At 44.4% G+C, this 14403-nt stretch overlaps 2 protein-coding genes across 2 annotated transcripts; both read left to right on the forward strand.

Annotated features, from left to right (window-relative positions):
- Positions 1–1956: 1956 nt before the first annotated feature.
- On the forward strand, positions 1957–4538 carry PADG_04643 (uncharacterized protein; the record flags this gene model as incomplete). Its single annotated transcript, XM_010761783.1, has 3 exons — positions 1957–2149; positions 2264–2434; positions 2497–4538. The coding sequence occupies 3 exons, from the start codon at positions 1957–1959 to the stop codon at positions 4536–4538; spliced, it is 2406 nt and encodes an 801-aa protein (XP_010760085.1).
- Positions 4539–10418: 5880 nt separating this feature from the next.
- On the forward strand, positions 10419–12544 carry PADG_04645 (AGC/NDR/NDR-UNCLASSIFIED protein kinase; the record flags this gene model as incomplete). The annotated part of the gene is made up of 3 exons (XM_010761784.1): positions 10419–10992; positions 11077–12391; positions 12457–12544. 3 exons carry the CDS (start codon positions 10419–10421, stop codon positions 12542–12544), a joined length of 1977 nt encoding a protein of 658 aa, XP_010760086.1.
- Between the last annotated feature and the right edge of the window lie 1859 nt (positions 12545–14403).

The raw sequence follows: 14403 nt of genomic DNA on the forward strand, positions 1-14403 counted from the left end.
ATGGCATGACGTTTAATTTGTTTGATCCTTGATTTTCCGGTGTTCTTCTCCTGTTGATGTTAGTGAGAAATGGGTAGTAGTATTTCGTGTGCATAATCGGTTATTTTTTTTAATTATTATTTTTTTTTTTTAAAAAAATGGAATTGATAAAATCTTCAGAAATCGAGATGTTGGCTCTTCAGTTTCCTAGTTTCTTCCAAGTAAAGAAATCATCATGGAAATAAAGCTCAGGTCATGGTGGACAATAATATCATCAGGTTCCATGATCATGGATCCCCTGCTGAGGTAGGCCGTTTGAAGTTCGGGGGCAAAGAGTTTTTACAGATGACACAAAGCCGACATCCACAGCGGTCGGTTTACTAGAGGCAGGCTCTATTAGAGGTGTTGCGTATGTGATGTCGGCAAGGGTCGGCAGGGGTTGGCGGGGGAGGTGTCAATTGATTGATATTTGGATGGTTTGTTGATGTTTGAAGATGAGGTGAGAAACCAACCTCCACCGCGCTAAACCATCTCGGCCTAGTTCTAACTGAAACCAACCACTTGGGCAAACCTCCGAGTTCTCCCACTTCTGTCTCTTCAGCACGTCAAGGCGGGGGGGGGGGCAGGGTATTTCCCCGAAGCCAGAGCTCATTTCAAACCATTGATATGTGTAAAGCTAGTTACTTGACTGGTGTATTATCAGCTGGTGATATTTCTCTAGCATCATTTCACAAGCAGCAACTGAAGATTGCCACTTACTTCCATGGTTACTCAACTCTTGACCGGCCCAACCACCACGCAGAAAATAACATTGTTGAACTCCTGGGATAATGAAAAAAAAAAAAAAAAAACCATGACCGGCACTTCGGATTTTGAACTGCAGAGACAGAGCACATTGAGCGATCGATAATAAGCGGCTCAAGCTGGCAGAGAAGAGCCGACACGAGGACATGGATTGCAAACCCTGCATGCCTCGATCATTGATCAGGTACCGGAATTCTAATAATACTGATGTAGCGTTGATTCCTTCGACAAAACAGCAAAGTTCAATACTACTCCGGAATCTGGAATTGTGCCATCCATTGATCTAATACTTTGCTGGGCTCTTTTGTGCATGCCAGGAAGCTCTAGGCTCTGAGGGACAACAAACCGACACGACCGTGCGTGCAGTACAGAAATAAATATCCATATTCCCCTTCATTGGCTGGAGACTGGGTGGTCATGTTCTCCAGCGAGTCGGATTGTGGAGATCTACCGCCACTACAACGCGGTTGGCCAGAGGCTAGGACCACATGATAGCCCGCTGGATACCTGTGCTCATATGATTTGTTCGCGGTTCTATCGGTCTGTATGGTATTGCTTGTTAACAGGTTAGTTAACGCCGTAACATCGGTTTTCGGAAGATCACTCAACATTTTCAATGACTCTTCCATTGCGTTTTTGCAATCTTTCCTCAGTCAACCAGGTCGCCATCGCTTTCTGCATCTATTACTGCTTTCGTCTTCTTGCTTTGTATCGTTTTGTCGCTTTATTCTTTTCTGGAGACATTTGGCACTAGAGAGGGAAGAGAACGTCTCGGTTTAAACTCCAGTTTTATTTTGATCTGTCCTAGTTTGGTTGTCGTCCCCGCATTTTGCCTCGCTTTATTGTGTGCGAGTGTTGGGGCAGATTTCGAGTATTAAAATCACCTTCACCTTCAAGGGGCTTAATAGCACTTCTTTGATGTATGGTGTTTTACCATATTTATTAACCTTGATATTTTATTTAAAGTTGTGTTCTTCTGGGCACCTTCTGAATACTGTTTCTTGGAGTCATATACTCTCTCTGTGTCGAGTTTTCTTCAGACACTTTACTTTCGTTGTTCACCGTGATTCCCGCTTTATTGACTAATACCCGTCAACCACCTTCCAACCGCCTTGTTTCACTCTCGATGTGGATGAGAAGAGGGCTCTGGAGAAGCTGTTTTCCTATTTCGGCATGGAAATTGCCCGAACTCCAGACGCTACATCCGCGGAAGCTGTACAACCAAAAAAATGTACCACTAAACCAGGATTGCTAAGCCCGCCCACCGTATTACCCGAGTTGGTGCCTGCCAGTAAATCATCAGCCGAGCAGGTATCTGTCAATAGGACTGGCGTTAGCAAACCTAGACAATCTAAAAGTCGAAATGGTATGCATTATGATTCAATGGATTTCTCTCAAGTTAAAATCTTCGCTGGAGAAAAGGGTGAAATGTCAAAGGAACCGACCTAACCAGCTGACGCTTGTTTGATTGAGTGATCAGGGTGCATGACATGCAAAACCAAGAGACTCAAATGCGATGAGACGAAGCCTACATGTCAGCAATGCCATAAACGGAATGTTAGCTGCGGAGGCTACAAGAAGGACTTTAAATGGAGGCCATTTGAAGAATCTACCTTCACAACAAAATCCATTGCCAAAGTGAAAAAAGGTTGTAACTGCCAGAGATGAGATAGATTCACTCCGGATATTCGTGCTAACTTTCCATATTAATAGTATCTCTACGTGCGCCACCACCCTCTCCTTCCACGCCTACATGTAAACCAGCTCGCTCAGTTCTGAGCTCCTTAACTCCGTATAATTCTAATTCCCCCGAAGAAGATGTCACATCACAATATCATAGTTTATATTCTACGCTGGAGAGCATAGCGCCGCTTCCTCCGTATGATAGCTATCAGCGTGACATCTTTCCATCGATTCTGGACTTACAGGATCAGTATTTAGATGACTACGAGTATGATGATATGATGCCCGGCTTATCATATTTTTCTTCAGCCCAATCTCCAAAAGTATCTGAGAATATATTGATAAATAATATGGTAGCCGGAGTCGAAAATACTCCTCAGTGGCTTTCGTCGTCTGTGCCCCTCACCCCAGCTCTGATTGACCTCAGGAATGACGATGTGGAGGAAATAGTTCGACAGTCTCCCCCGGAGAAAAACGTGACCTCGAGCTGGAGCACTCTATCGACATCAATTCCTTGTTTCAAAACCATATTTAAAAGGACCATTTCTCAGGGACCATCCTTACATCCGGAGTCGCCAGCAATGCTCCTTACCAGATACGACCGCCAGACATGTGGTATTCTGTCAGTGAAGGATGGGATTTCTGAAAACCCCTGGAGAACTTTGATATGGCCTCTAGCTGTGGACTGCCCTGCACTCTTCCACGCAATTTGTTGCCTATCTGCTTTTCACTGTGTCAAAGAGAACCCCCGTTTGAGAGTTCACGGCATGGATCATATGCGACAGAGTATCAGTATGCTGGCCACAGGTATTGGAACTATGAAAACAGATGAGGCATTGGCTACAACCCTAGCACTTGTATTTGCAGAGTCCTGGGATCGTCACATTTCCACTGGCGTACAACATCTTCGAGGGGCGAGAATTTTACTGAACCAGGCTGTGATACAGCAACAGCAGCGTACGGATATGCAAGCAGATGACCTAGGGCGCCTGAGATTTTTGTACAATACTTGGCTTTATACCGATGTCATCGCAAGACTCATTTCTCTAGAGGACGGAGAATTCGAAGAAGTTGCATTACCACACGATTTCACCCCTTCCTTACCATACTCACCTGTCCACGAAGTTGACCCTCTCATGGGGTGTGCGACGACATTGTTTCCACTAATTAGCCGTGTTGCCAATCTCGTTCAGAAGGTTCGCAGGTCTAAAACTAACTCCATTCCCATCATATCGCAAGCTATGGAGCTTAAAACGCTCATTGAGGAATGGGAAGTTCCGAAGTATTTTCAACCACCAGTGGATCCAACTTCAAACGTCCAACATAGCTTCCAGACCGCGCAAGCATATCGCTGGGCGACTCTGCTATATCTTCACCAAGCGGTTCCCGAGATCCCATCGGAGTCTGCGGCTCAACTTGCCAAGCGCGTTCTTGTACTTTTAGCTACCGTCCCACCAAGTTCTCGAGCAACAATTGTACACATATACCCTCTGCTTGTTGCGAGCTGCGAAATGAAAAATGGGGAGGATCGTAATTGGGTCAAGGAGCGTTGGGGGGCGATGCAGTCAAGACTAATGATTGGAAACGTCGATCGCTGTCTTGAAGTTGTTCGCGAAGTGTGGGATCGCAAGGATGAGTATGATCGACAGAATATGAGGTCAACGGAGGCTGCTTTTGTACAACTCGTGGATACTACCAAACGAAAGAGCATCTATGGAGTTGGAATAGGGTCTGTAGTGGACGATGAGGATGATCTGAGTGAAGATTCTGCGACATTCGAGCATTCGGACCAACGACCAACAAACAGACAGATTCTAGCATCTCCGGGAGACGTGAAAATGCCACGTTCGATCTCGTCTCCACGGCAAGCACCGGTTAGTCCAATCAGAAGAGGGTCGTTTATTCCGGGGGTGGACAGTCTGGGAATCGAAAATACTGTACGGGGAAGACTACACTGGGTTGGAGTGATGAAGGATTGGGGATGGGAAGGTGATTCTTCGATGCTAATCTCCTATACCAATCCAACCCATGCCAATGCGCAACTTCCTCCATTTTGTAAACCACGCAACTAACTATTTCATCCTACAGTTCTTCTTGGTTAAACCCCAAAACCCAATATCACATAAGTGTGCCATTGTCTATGATCCACTGACTTTTCAAACCTCTCCAAACCTCCTATTCGACGGATTATTTTACCAAACTTCGAAAAGTAATTATCTCATCGCTTTTGTAACCCTACAAAGTTTTAATATATCGCACCATTTCACAACTCAATAATTATTGCCCATTGTTTACACAGCATATTGACCAACCAGACTGAAGTATCTGGCATGGTAATCCGGGGATACGAATCTTCCAGAGAGGAAATGTTCATGGCCCATATCACTAATATTACATCTATGTCTTCACCCCCCTTCTCTTTTGATTCCTCTTCCAACCCTTTCTTATCACCATTGTAATTGCTCCAACGTCAACCTACAAATACGTGACGAGGTCTTCTTGGAATTTGCACACGTATGCTTGTACGTATCGTTAAAAGAAAGTACGCTTGCCAGAGCTCAAAGTTGGATCACACTCGGAGAGGACCACATCCTATATATTTGCATATATATAACGTTTTCAGCTCCTTACCAACCCAACTTGAATTTTGTACTTATTCTGCTATGTTATGATGAGACGTGCAAGTGCTACTGGCTACAACGTCCCTTAATTAGTGCCATAAAGGGCTTTTTCTTCTGTTTCTCTCTCTTGCGTGGATAATTCATCTGATGGGTACAAGGCGTTGGTCGGTAAGGGAATATACACCACAAGATATGCTCGGAAAGCAGGCAAATTGGCGCGAATTCTGATTTTGTTTCTATTGTTATTCATTGCTTTGATTTCTTAAATTTTCCTCTTTAACATTGATTCTTCATTTTTCCGTGCTAGTGCGACTTTTACTCCTTCACGGTGTTGGTTGATATTAGTTTTTTTTATAAATGTGAACAAATTGCCATTCCACATCTTGTTTCGCCACGTCCTTTAGTTCCCCAATATGTCTCAGTATTCTGGAATGCATATAATATTGGTTTTATGATCTAATTAGTAATTTATTTCTTAGAAAGTCGTGATCTTGAACTGTTCTTAATCATGATCACATCCTATGAGCTGAATCTGTCCCATCAAAGTAAAAAGTAACTATTTACCTCATATACGCGCTCTAAGGGCTAACCCGAAGGTATTTCCCAATATATTCAATATCCATAGAGCGCTCCCACGGCTTGACAGAATCTCATCACGACCTGTCGAATGTAGATGTCCATATGTATACCCTGGCTGATCCATCGTTGATGCAGAAAGTATAAAAAAAGCTCAATTGGGGCTCCTCGAAGGGCAAGCTGTTAATACCATCCGAAGAAAAAGCGACCAATAATATACGCGCATTCCACGGGGCAAGGATGGGCTTCTTCCAGATTTCCGTAGGAGCGGCAGATACCAACCGTTCCAGAAGCTAATATAAGGTCCAGTAGATTCATTTCAATGACAGAATGAACATGTAGCATCACCCTCATTTCCACAGTAGCTCCCATGTGTGCTTGTTAAAAATTATCCCCCATTTTCAGACTTCAAGAGAGTAAAAATCTCATTCCCAATTGCTACCAGCCAAGAAGAGGTCTCCATGCCCAATCTACTGTTGTGATACACGTATAACCTTTTCCCGGACTACTCTGAAAGCCATCGCCGCATGCTGCCCCGGGTCGAACCCACAATATCCTCAGTCCCTTTAACCAGCGCCACGCATTCTTTTACTTCTCTGCTCGCGATTTCGATGTACAGTCTTTGCTGCTAAGGGCATTCCTCTCTTTATGACTGCATATCCAGGAGCCGTAAATGAATATCCACGGACAGGTTGGAAAAAACAATGAAGGAGGCATCAAAACCCAGTGAAGTCCAGTACGTCTCTTATTCTAGCATCTGCATAATGACAACGCAGCCTGGTTGCAAAATTGTGCCGATTTGTTGGCATGTAACGAGGCGAGGATTACGTTACGTGGTGCTTATGATGTTCATCCTCACGTCTAACTAACGTAATCAATCACCTAGCGAGACAGATCATCTACTGAGACAGATCTCCATCATTCAATATCTTTCTAATTGAATATCACCACAACTAGATAGTAAAACCAGCTAATTACATTATAAATTATTCCCTGTACACTGGGAGCATGTATGAATAGTATGTTCTATAACACCACATCTACTGCACTGTGGTGCTGCTTGCTTTTGTGATTGCTTATCAGACTGCTCTATTATTCCTCTTTCCTCTGCAATGCCTCTTTGTACACAATTCACCTCTTCTTGAACAGTCAAGCCCTCTCCCTGGCTTATGTATGTATGACATTTTTCTCACTTTCTCTTTTGCTTTGCATTTACAGTCTTCAGCTCTTTGTTTTCTCTTGTTAAAATAACAGCACTATGCATAGCCATCTGACATCCCTTGACTAGCTTTTCCAGAGCTTGATTGGTTGAACTGAGTGGACTCTGTGTACAGTGCTTGAGATATTTCTTAATCTTCTCACTCTGAAGCTCCAGTTGTCATATATTATGAGGTGTGGCAGTGGCCCAGGAGGCCTGGGAGCTATGTGAGGTCCCTGGGGGGGTTGGTGTATGTATCTGGGTATTGAGCTGGGAAAGAACCTGCTCTGGATTGTACGGAGCTAGTCCTGTAGCTCTAAATCCACTCTGAAGTATTCTTTTTGCTCAGAGCTGCTGTACGAACTGAAGGATAGATAGTTAAAAACTCATCCTTATCAATATGGTTGATGCCAAGTCCCATTCTCTTCTCAACCTCTTTCCTGTATGCTTGCTTCAATGGGGAAAAACAAGCAACATCTAAAGGCTGTAAGAGATGAGAGGAATGAGCTGGCATATAAAGAGGAATAATCAAGTTTTGAGTGCAAAACTGATCAAACTCAGGACCATTATGGCTGCCATGTCCATCAAGGATCAAGAGTCGATATTGGCCGATCGTACGGGCTTGAGTATGTTTATTGAACATCTCTTTAAGCCAGATCAAACCCAGCTTACCAGTTGTCCGTCCATTTTCACTGGTTTCAATCCTCCAGTTGTGTGGTAGCCCATTCTCGAATCAAGAAGCCTGATGTAACTTCCCCTTGAGGATGATCATTGGAGGTAATGACCAGCCTGTTAAATTGACTCCCTCAATAATGGTGACCCATTCTGTATTCCCAGGCTGTACAAGCTTCGGACGGAGAGTCTTCTCTGACCCAGTAACCACCTTGGCTGTTCCAATAACCCCCATCTGAAACCCAGTCTCATCAAAGTTGTATATATCCTCCTGTACAATGCCATATTTCTGGATAGTATTCCGTACAAGCTCGAACCATTCTTGAATAATCTTAGGATCTTCACATAGGGCTCGTTGATGATCATATGATCGGGAGAACTGGATTTTTAACTCAGGATGGCGGTCAATGAATTGTTTAATCCAGCTTTCACCAACAGTTTTTGGTTTGGAAGAGTTGTCTCGATTGGCAAGAAGAAGATTGGCTGTTTCTCATACAGTGCTCACTTGGGGGGGCTGACCATGTTCATCCATGGAGATTATCCACTGAACAAGAGATAATTCCTCAATAGAGGTCAGTTTTCGATTTCTTAACTGAGAGTTCTCTCGCGTCGTACGGCCGTGAAGTCGATGGCAAAGAGTGGAATGAGAGATGTTGTACAATCTGGCAGCAGCTCTAGAACTAGAAATTTGATCTTTTCTAACTGCTTCAATAGCTAGAGTAAGTCTTCCTTCCTTGTATAAAGAATTATCATCTTTGGTTGCTGACATTTTGACATTTGATCAATTAAGTAGTTAAACGCGTTGCGTAGTGAAGACCTGTCTCAGTAGGTGATCTGTCTCGCTAGGTGATTGATTACGTTAGTTCGATAAGATAAGATAAGATTCATAATAGGCTGAGACGCTAAGCCTCATTAAGATAATTTTGCCGGTTTAGGGTCTGGAACGTTGCAAACCAGGAAAAACCGTCCCGAAACCGCAAAAAGTAAGCAATCCGGGATAACAACCAAGCAACAATATGTAATGGAGATATTATCCGCAGTGAACTTCCAAAGTTTTCCTGGAGAGGGACGAAGCGGTATATAAGAGGGATAGGTGGGGGGAAAGAACAAAACTACAGTTCATAAGCTATTAACTATAAGGCCGTATCGACAGCTTTGTATGCGGCCGCAACGAGATTAATCCTGCAAGTACAGAGGACATCAACTTATCTAGCAACCAGACAGAATAACATGCTGGACATGAAGAGTCCCATGGAGCCAAGCCGCAGACAACGAGGATAGGAACAGGGATCTCTCCCCATCTCCTCACAACCCCTCTTCAATATGTTGCATCTAAGGTCGTTTAGGCGGATATTGTTGCATAGGTAGATTAGGAGAGAACACCTCCAGTCGCTAACCAGCAGAAGAATTCAAGGAGCCCCTCAAGGGGTTTAACCTGGGATAGGAAAAGCTGCATAGGGTCTGATCAAGCCTCTATGTCACGCGTATATTTTACATATAAATCATCTTCCCTAGGCTTTCTGGTTCCGTTTGCTCCACGGTCGCATCCAACAACTCAAGCACCACTGAAACCGCCGTTGATTGCAAACAACATTGCCTTCCTCCGCTACGTATTTTCAAGATAGGACCTTTGCAAACCTAGCTCCTCTCCTCCGCTACCAGAACCAAAAACCAACCGCCCAAACGTGTCACGGATAGCTGATATGTATGAAAATTGCAAGTGAAACAAACAATCCTGAAAATCCCGTAATGTGCGGGTTCTACCGGCTTGGGAAGGGAGCTTGGCTCGTATACACGTATATATGATGAAATGAAGATCATCCTGGAAAAGAAATTCAAGATCTCCGACAAGACGGGGTAGACGGCCAAGGCCACAGCGGGAGACGTGTTTTATTTCCTCAAGGGCTCCAAAATCACGTTTTAAACCCCATCGTATGGTCTGGCGTTTTATGTGAACTCATGTCATATTATCTTCCCTGTGATTCTCGCGGAGGTTTCAGGGTGATTTATAGGCAGCCTGGACAACGCAAAGAAAGGGGCGCTTAAATAGGCGGATTGAGATGTTTCACAGTGAGCCGCGGAACTGACGATCGATAGTTAGCAAGTTGGATCTAATATTACCCGAAGAAAAAAAAAGGGCCCAGGGGTTTCCTCAAAGATTCCTACATAACAGTCACAATTGAACCTGGTAGTTACCATAGATTTCCGCTGTTAGATCCGTGGCTTGATCCCGGGCGCGTTCCTTGGAAATAGAGATGAAATAATTTAGTTATCCCAACCCCACAAGGATGAATCATGATACAGCTTGAACGAGATATCTACTGAGGCTGAACAGACACTATGGGGCATTCTGGCGTCTGGATCACACAAGACACAATCCTGATGGGCCACCAATTGGTTACCAGTTACCAGCAGGAGATTTATTGTGCTGCATGAAATCCCGCTTTTGCCTGCCATTGGTTGCTGCAGCAACGTCCGTCATCAATCCCAGATAACCAACTGTGGTTGACAAACCCCTTGGAATGACTAACTAACTTGGTTCCTTCAACTAAATAGTTACCACCGTCGCGTATGCCGGACCTTTTAAACACAAACTCCGTTCTGTTTCTTATTAGTAGTTTCCGACTAGCTGCCATTCGACTATTTCCCACGACTCTCCTGCTATCCATTTCAAAACTCGCTTTTCTTTATCTTCTTTCTGCACCGTATTCTTGCAAGCGACTGCTGGTTGTTTCGAGTTGATAGCTCTGCGCGAGGCAACGCACGATAACTAAAACATCCAACAACGCCACTATCAGCAAGACCGCGACAACAGATACCACACAATACCATCCTTCCCGCCAGAGAGTGAGTAACCAAATAAATTCCCCTCTCGTTCAGCTGAGATGGCGGTTAATATCCCACCATCTCCTGCTGGCAAGCATGACTTGGGCATCACCCCTCTCCTCCACACCCGATCTGGCAACGAGCTCTGCGATCATCCGCAGACTCCAAATCAATTCGGTTTCACTAGCCCCTTCAGCACACCTCAGGGGAGCCCAAGCAAGAGTCGCATGCCTCCAGGTGCAACAGATCTTCCTGGCGTATTCGACCATGCGATGAAACTCACACCGTCGTCGCCGTCCAAGTCAGCATTCAATGGGCCGTCGTTTTCTCCTGGCAAAAATGTACTACACGGCAGCGAGGATTCAAGCCTCCTGAGTGAAAGTGTGATTCACAGCAGAGACAACGCGAACCAGGCCCGGAAGTCAAATAACGAAAATACACCCCCTAGCGCTCTGCGGTTTGGGAGAGACCCAGCTCTCAATACAAACCAGGCAGCCGTGTCGCGTCAGGAACCATATCAGAGCAGAGAAGCCAGTAAGAAGAGCCAATCTCACCTCCGCGGCCTGACACCAGAGGATCTGGAAAAATTACAACTTCCCAATGTGAAAAGGCTTGCAAATGTCACGCAACTTTGTAAGTTGAAATCCACTGCGTCCTTTGCATTTTCTGGTGACTATTAATGTAAATACTTACTATCCCCTCTTTTCTTCACAACAGACTTTCTCGACCATTACTTTGACATCCTCAGTTACGTGCATAATCGACAGACACGCCACGCACAGTTTAAAGCTGCATACCCTGCTCCCCCAGCCACTCCTGTTGAGGAATACGAGGCAGCTCTAGAAAAGTATCTTGGTCGTGAACGGGCGAATCTGCGCAAACGTCGGACCCGTCTACGTGATAACGATTTCCAAATCCTCACACAGGTTGGGCAGGGCGGATATGGCCAAGTTTACCTTGCCCAGAAGAAGGATACTCGTGAAGTGTGCGCGTTGAAGGTCATGAGCAAGAAGCTCTTGTTCAAATTAGACGAGATCAGACATATCTTGACGGAAAGAGATATCCTCACAGCTGCTAAGAGTGAATGGCTAGTGAAACTTCTCTACGCTTTCCAAGACGAAGATCAGATCTACCTTGCTATGGAGTATGTTCCTGGAGGCGACTTTCGCACACTGCTAAACAATACGGGCGTCCTCCATAATCGCCATGCCCGCTTTTATATTGCTGAGATGTTCTCATGTGTCGATGCACTTCATGTCCTGGGCTACATTCATCGTGACCTGAAGCCGGAGAACTTCCTGATCGATTCAACTGGACATGTTAAATTGACGGATTTCGGATTGGCTGCTGGCTTTCTCAATCCCGGCAAGATCGAATCGATGCGTATCAAGTTGGCTGAAGTTGGTAACACAAATGTCCCCTTTGGTAGACCGATGGAGCAGCGCAGCGCGGCAGAGAGGCGGGAGGGTTACCGCTCACTTCGACAACGCGAGGTTAACTACGCGAAATCAATTGTTGGATCTCCTGATTACATGGCACCCGAAGTTCTAAAGGGAGAGGAGTACGATTTCACCGTTGACTATTGGAGTTTGGGCTGCATGCTCTTTGAGGCTCTTGCTGGATATCCACCTTTTGCTGGAGCAACTGTCGATGAAACCTGGCAGAATCTCAAACGATGGCAAAGTGTTCTGCGGAAACCACAGTACGAGGACCCGAACTATTTTCTGTCAAGACGCACATGGGACCTCATCGTTCGTCTGGTAGCTGCCAAGGAACAACGGTTCAAAAATATCAAGGAGATCCAGGAGCACGAGTATTTCGCTGAGGTTGATTTCTCTCAATTGCGACAGCAAAGAGCCCCCTTTGTTCCCGAATTAGATTCAGAAACTGACGCGGGCTACTTTGATGACTTTGGGAGTGAGGCTGATATGGCCAAGTACAAGGAAGTTTATGATAAACAGAAGGCTCTTGAGGAGTTGGCGGATAGAAAGGAACAAATGGGGAGGGGATTGTTTGTTGGCTTCACTTTCAGGTTCGATTTATACCATTTTCTATCTTTTTGCTTGAGATCACTTCGTGCTGACAATTTTCGACCAGACATCGCAAGTCAACTGTCGATAGTGACGGGCGAAGCAGTCCCAGAAAACCCATCCCCACTGATGGGAGCTTTGGAACCATCATCTAAACACTATCCGTCACACAACACGTTTCTTCACAATACCCAAAAGAAGGCTAATTCTGTCATCGTCACTTTTTACCCTCGGTTTCTTTTCAATGCAGAGCTGGCTCTTTTACTTCCTTCTCCAACTCTTTTTCATCATAATCCCTATCTGATGAAATGCAAAACAACACAGTTGCACCAGCTTCGTTTGATTTGTTTTCTTTTCTATCCTTATCACGGCCCCGCAAACCCCTCCATCGATGGATGCATTTTCGTTTTTTAAGCTAATTTTAATAAGTCAACGATCCCCTCTCAGCTTTTCTAAAAATTGTTCTTTTTTGCCTTGTTTCATTTATCTCGTTACTCCCGGCTATTACCCAGCCCATGCGGGAATAGCTGGTGAGCGTAGGGTCAAATGCCTCTGGCCGAGGGCAAGGCGAGAGACGATTCAAGCCAGTCATAATTTCCCTCATTCCTTGCTCAACTATCGCCGGAGCCTCCACGTTGTCAAAATCGTCTATTTCTAGAAGTTTAACCCTTGTTTTCTATTTTTCCATTTTATATTCCCAGTCTTTTTCTTTCTTTCTTTCTTTCTGGGTGTTATGTGTCCGCACCTCTTGTCTCTCTCGTCATTCCATGGTTCTCTCCTTGTCCATTATCTTAACACCGCCCACGCGCGTACGGGTCCTCTTACCACCAACATCACCGCCACCAATGCAACTACTACCGTACTTCTCCTACCGCAATTCCACTTTTCCTGTATTTTAATGCTTCGATGGTGTTAAATCTGGCCATGAACGCTTTGGCCTTTCAATTTCTTTCCTTTTTCCTCTCTCGAATATCAAACCATTATCGGGTATAATTCCTCCCACTGGTGCCTTGCTATCTCTCCTTTCCTTTCCTTCGGTTACCTTCCCTTCCTTTCTTGCCATTCTGCATGTTCTGCGTTTTTCTGTTGTCTTGCATGGGTGCTTGCTTTTGAAAGTATTTTATACTCCAGTTCGTCCTATGGTCCGGTTTCAAGTTATCCTTTAACTAAGTGGGTTTGCGTCAAAAGTTATATCGTGTCCTTTCTTCCCCCCCCCCCTTCCGGTTTCCTAGCTGTTGCTGCCTTCCCCTGTCTCCTTCTGCCCAGCCTTCTTCCGTCTTAATACATCGGACTCTAAGCATCATGTTGAAAAGAGAGAAAGAGGACGATTACGTATCCTTTATTCAAGGTATAATTAGTTTTCAGATGACTAGAAGCTTGCAGACCTAGATAGTGATTATCAGAGAGTTTCTCTAAGTATTGCAAATGCATGTTGCTCCACACTTTTGCTTAATCACACTATTTTATCAAGGTCCGGCATTATCAATGCAAGTAAAAGGGATACATGAATTTAAATGTGATTAAAGGGGTGAATATTTTTTTTTTTTTGATGTTTCAGTGTGTATGAAATTCCTGAAGATGATATAATGGTAAACAAAAGGGTAGAATTTGATATTTTAGTGTGAAGTAGAAAGCTGTGTATAGTGAAGCTACATGTTTTTGATGACCCAAGATATCAGATAATTCAGACTTCTCAGAAACTCACAGAAAATACCCTCCTCACTTTCTCTCTCTCTTTTATGATTTCTTTTGTCTCATGATTTCAACTTTTCCCCTAGTTTATTCTTCATATTGTTGTAGAGTGTTTAGACAGAGAGTCACATAGACAGCATGTGTTTTATGCATTTGTTTTGATGAGTATATTTTTACAATATCACCAAACGCCCCCTTCTCCTAGCTCCATATAGTACAGAGTACCATAGCCAGCTACGTATATATGGTACATATGTATGGACTCACAGCCTTCTGATATCCCTTCTTCCCGCTCGGCTGTCATACCAATCTGTTCATATTC

Source organism: Paracoccidioides brasiliensis (genome assembly GCF_000150735.1).
Source record: "Paracoccidioides brasiliensis Pb18 unplaced genomic scaffold supercont2.5, whole genome shotgun sequence".
Lineage (NCBI taxonomy): Eukaryota > Fungi > Ascomycota > Eurotiomycetes > Onygenales > Ajellomycetaceae > Paracoccidioides > Paracoccidioides brasiliensis.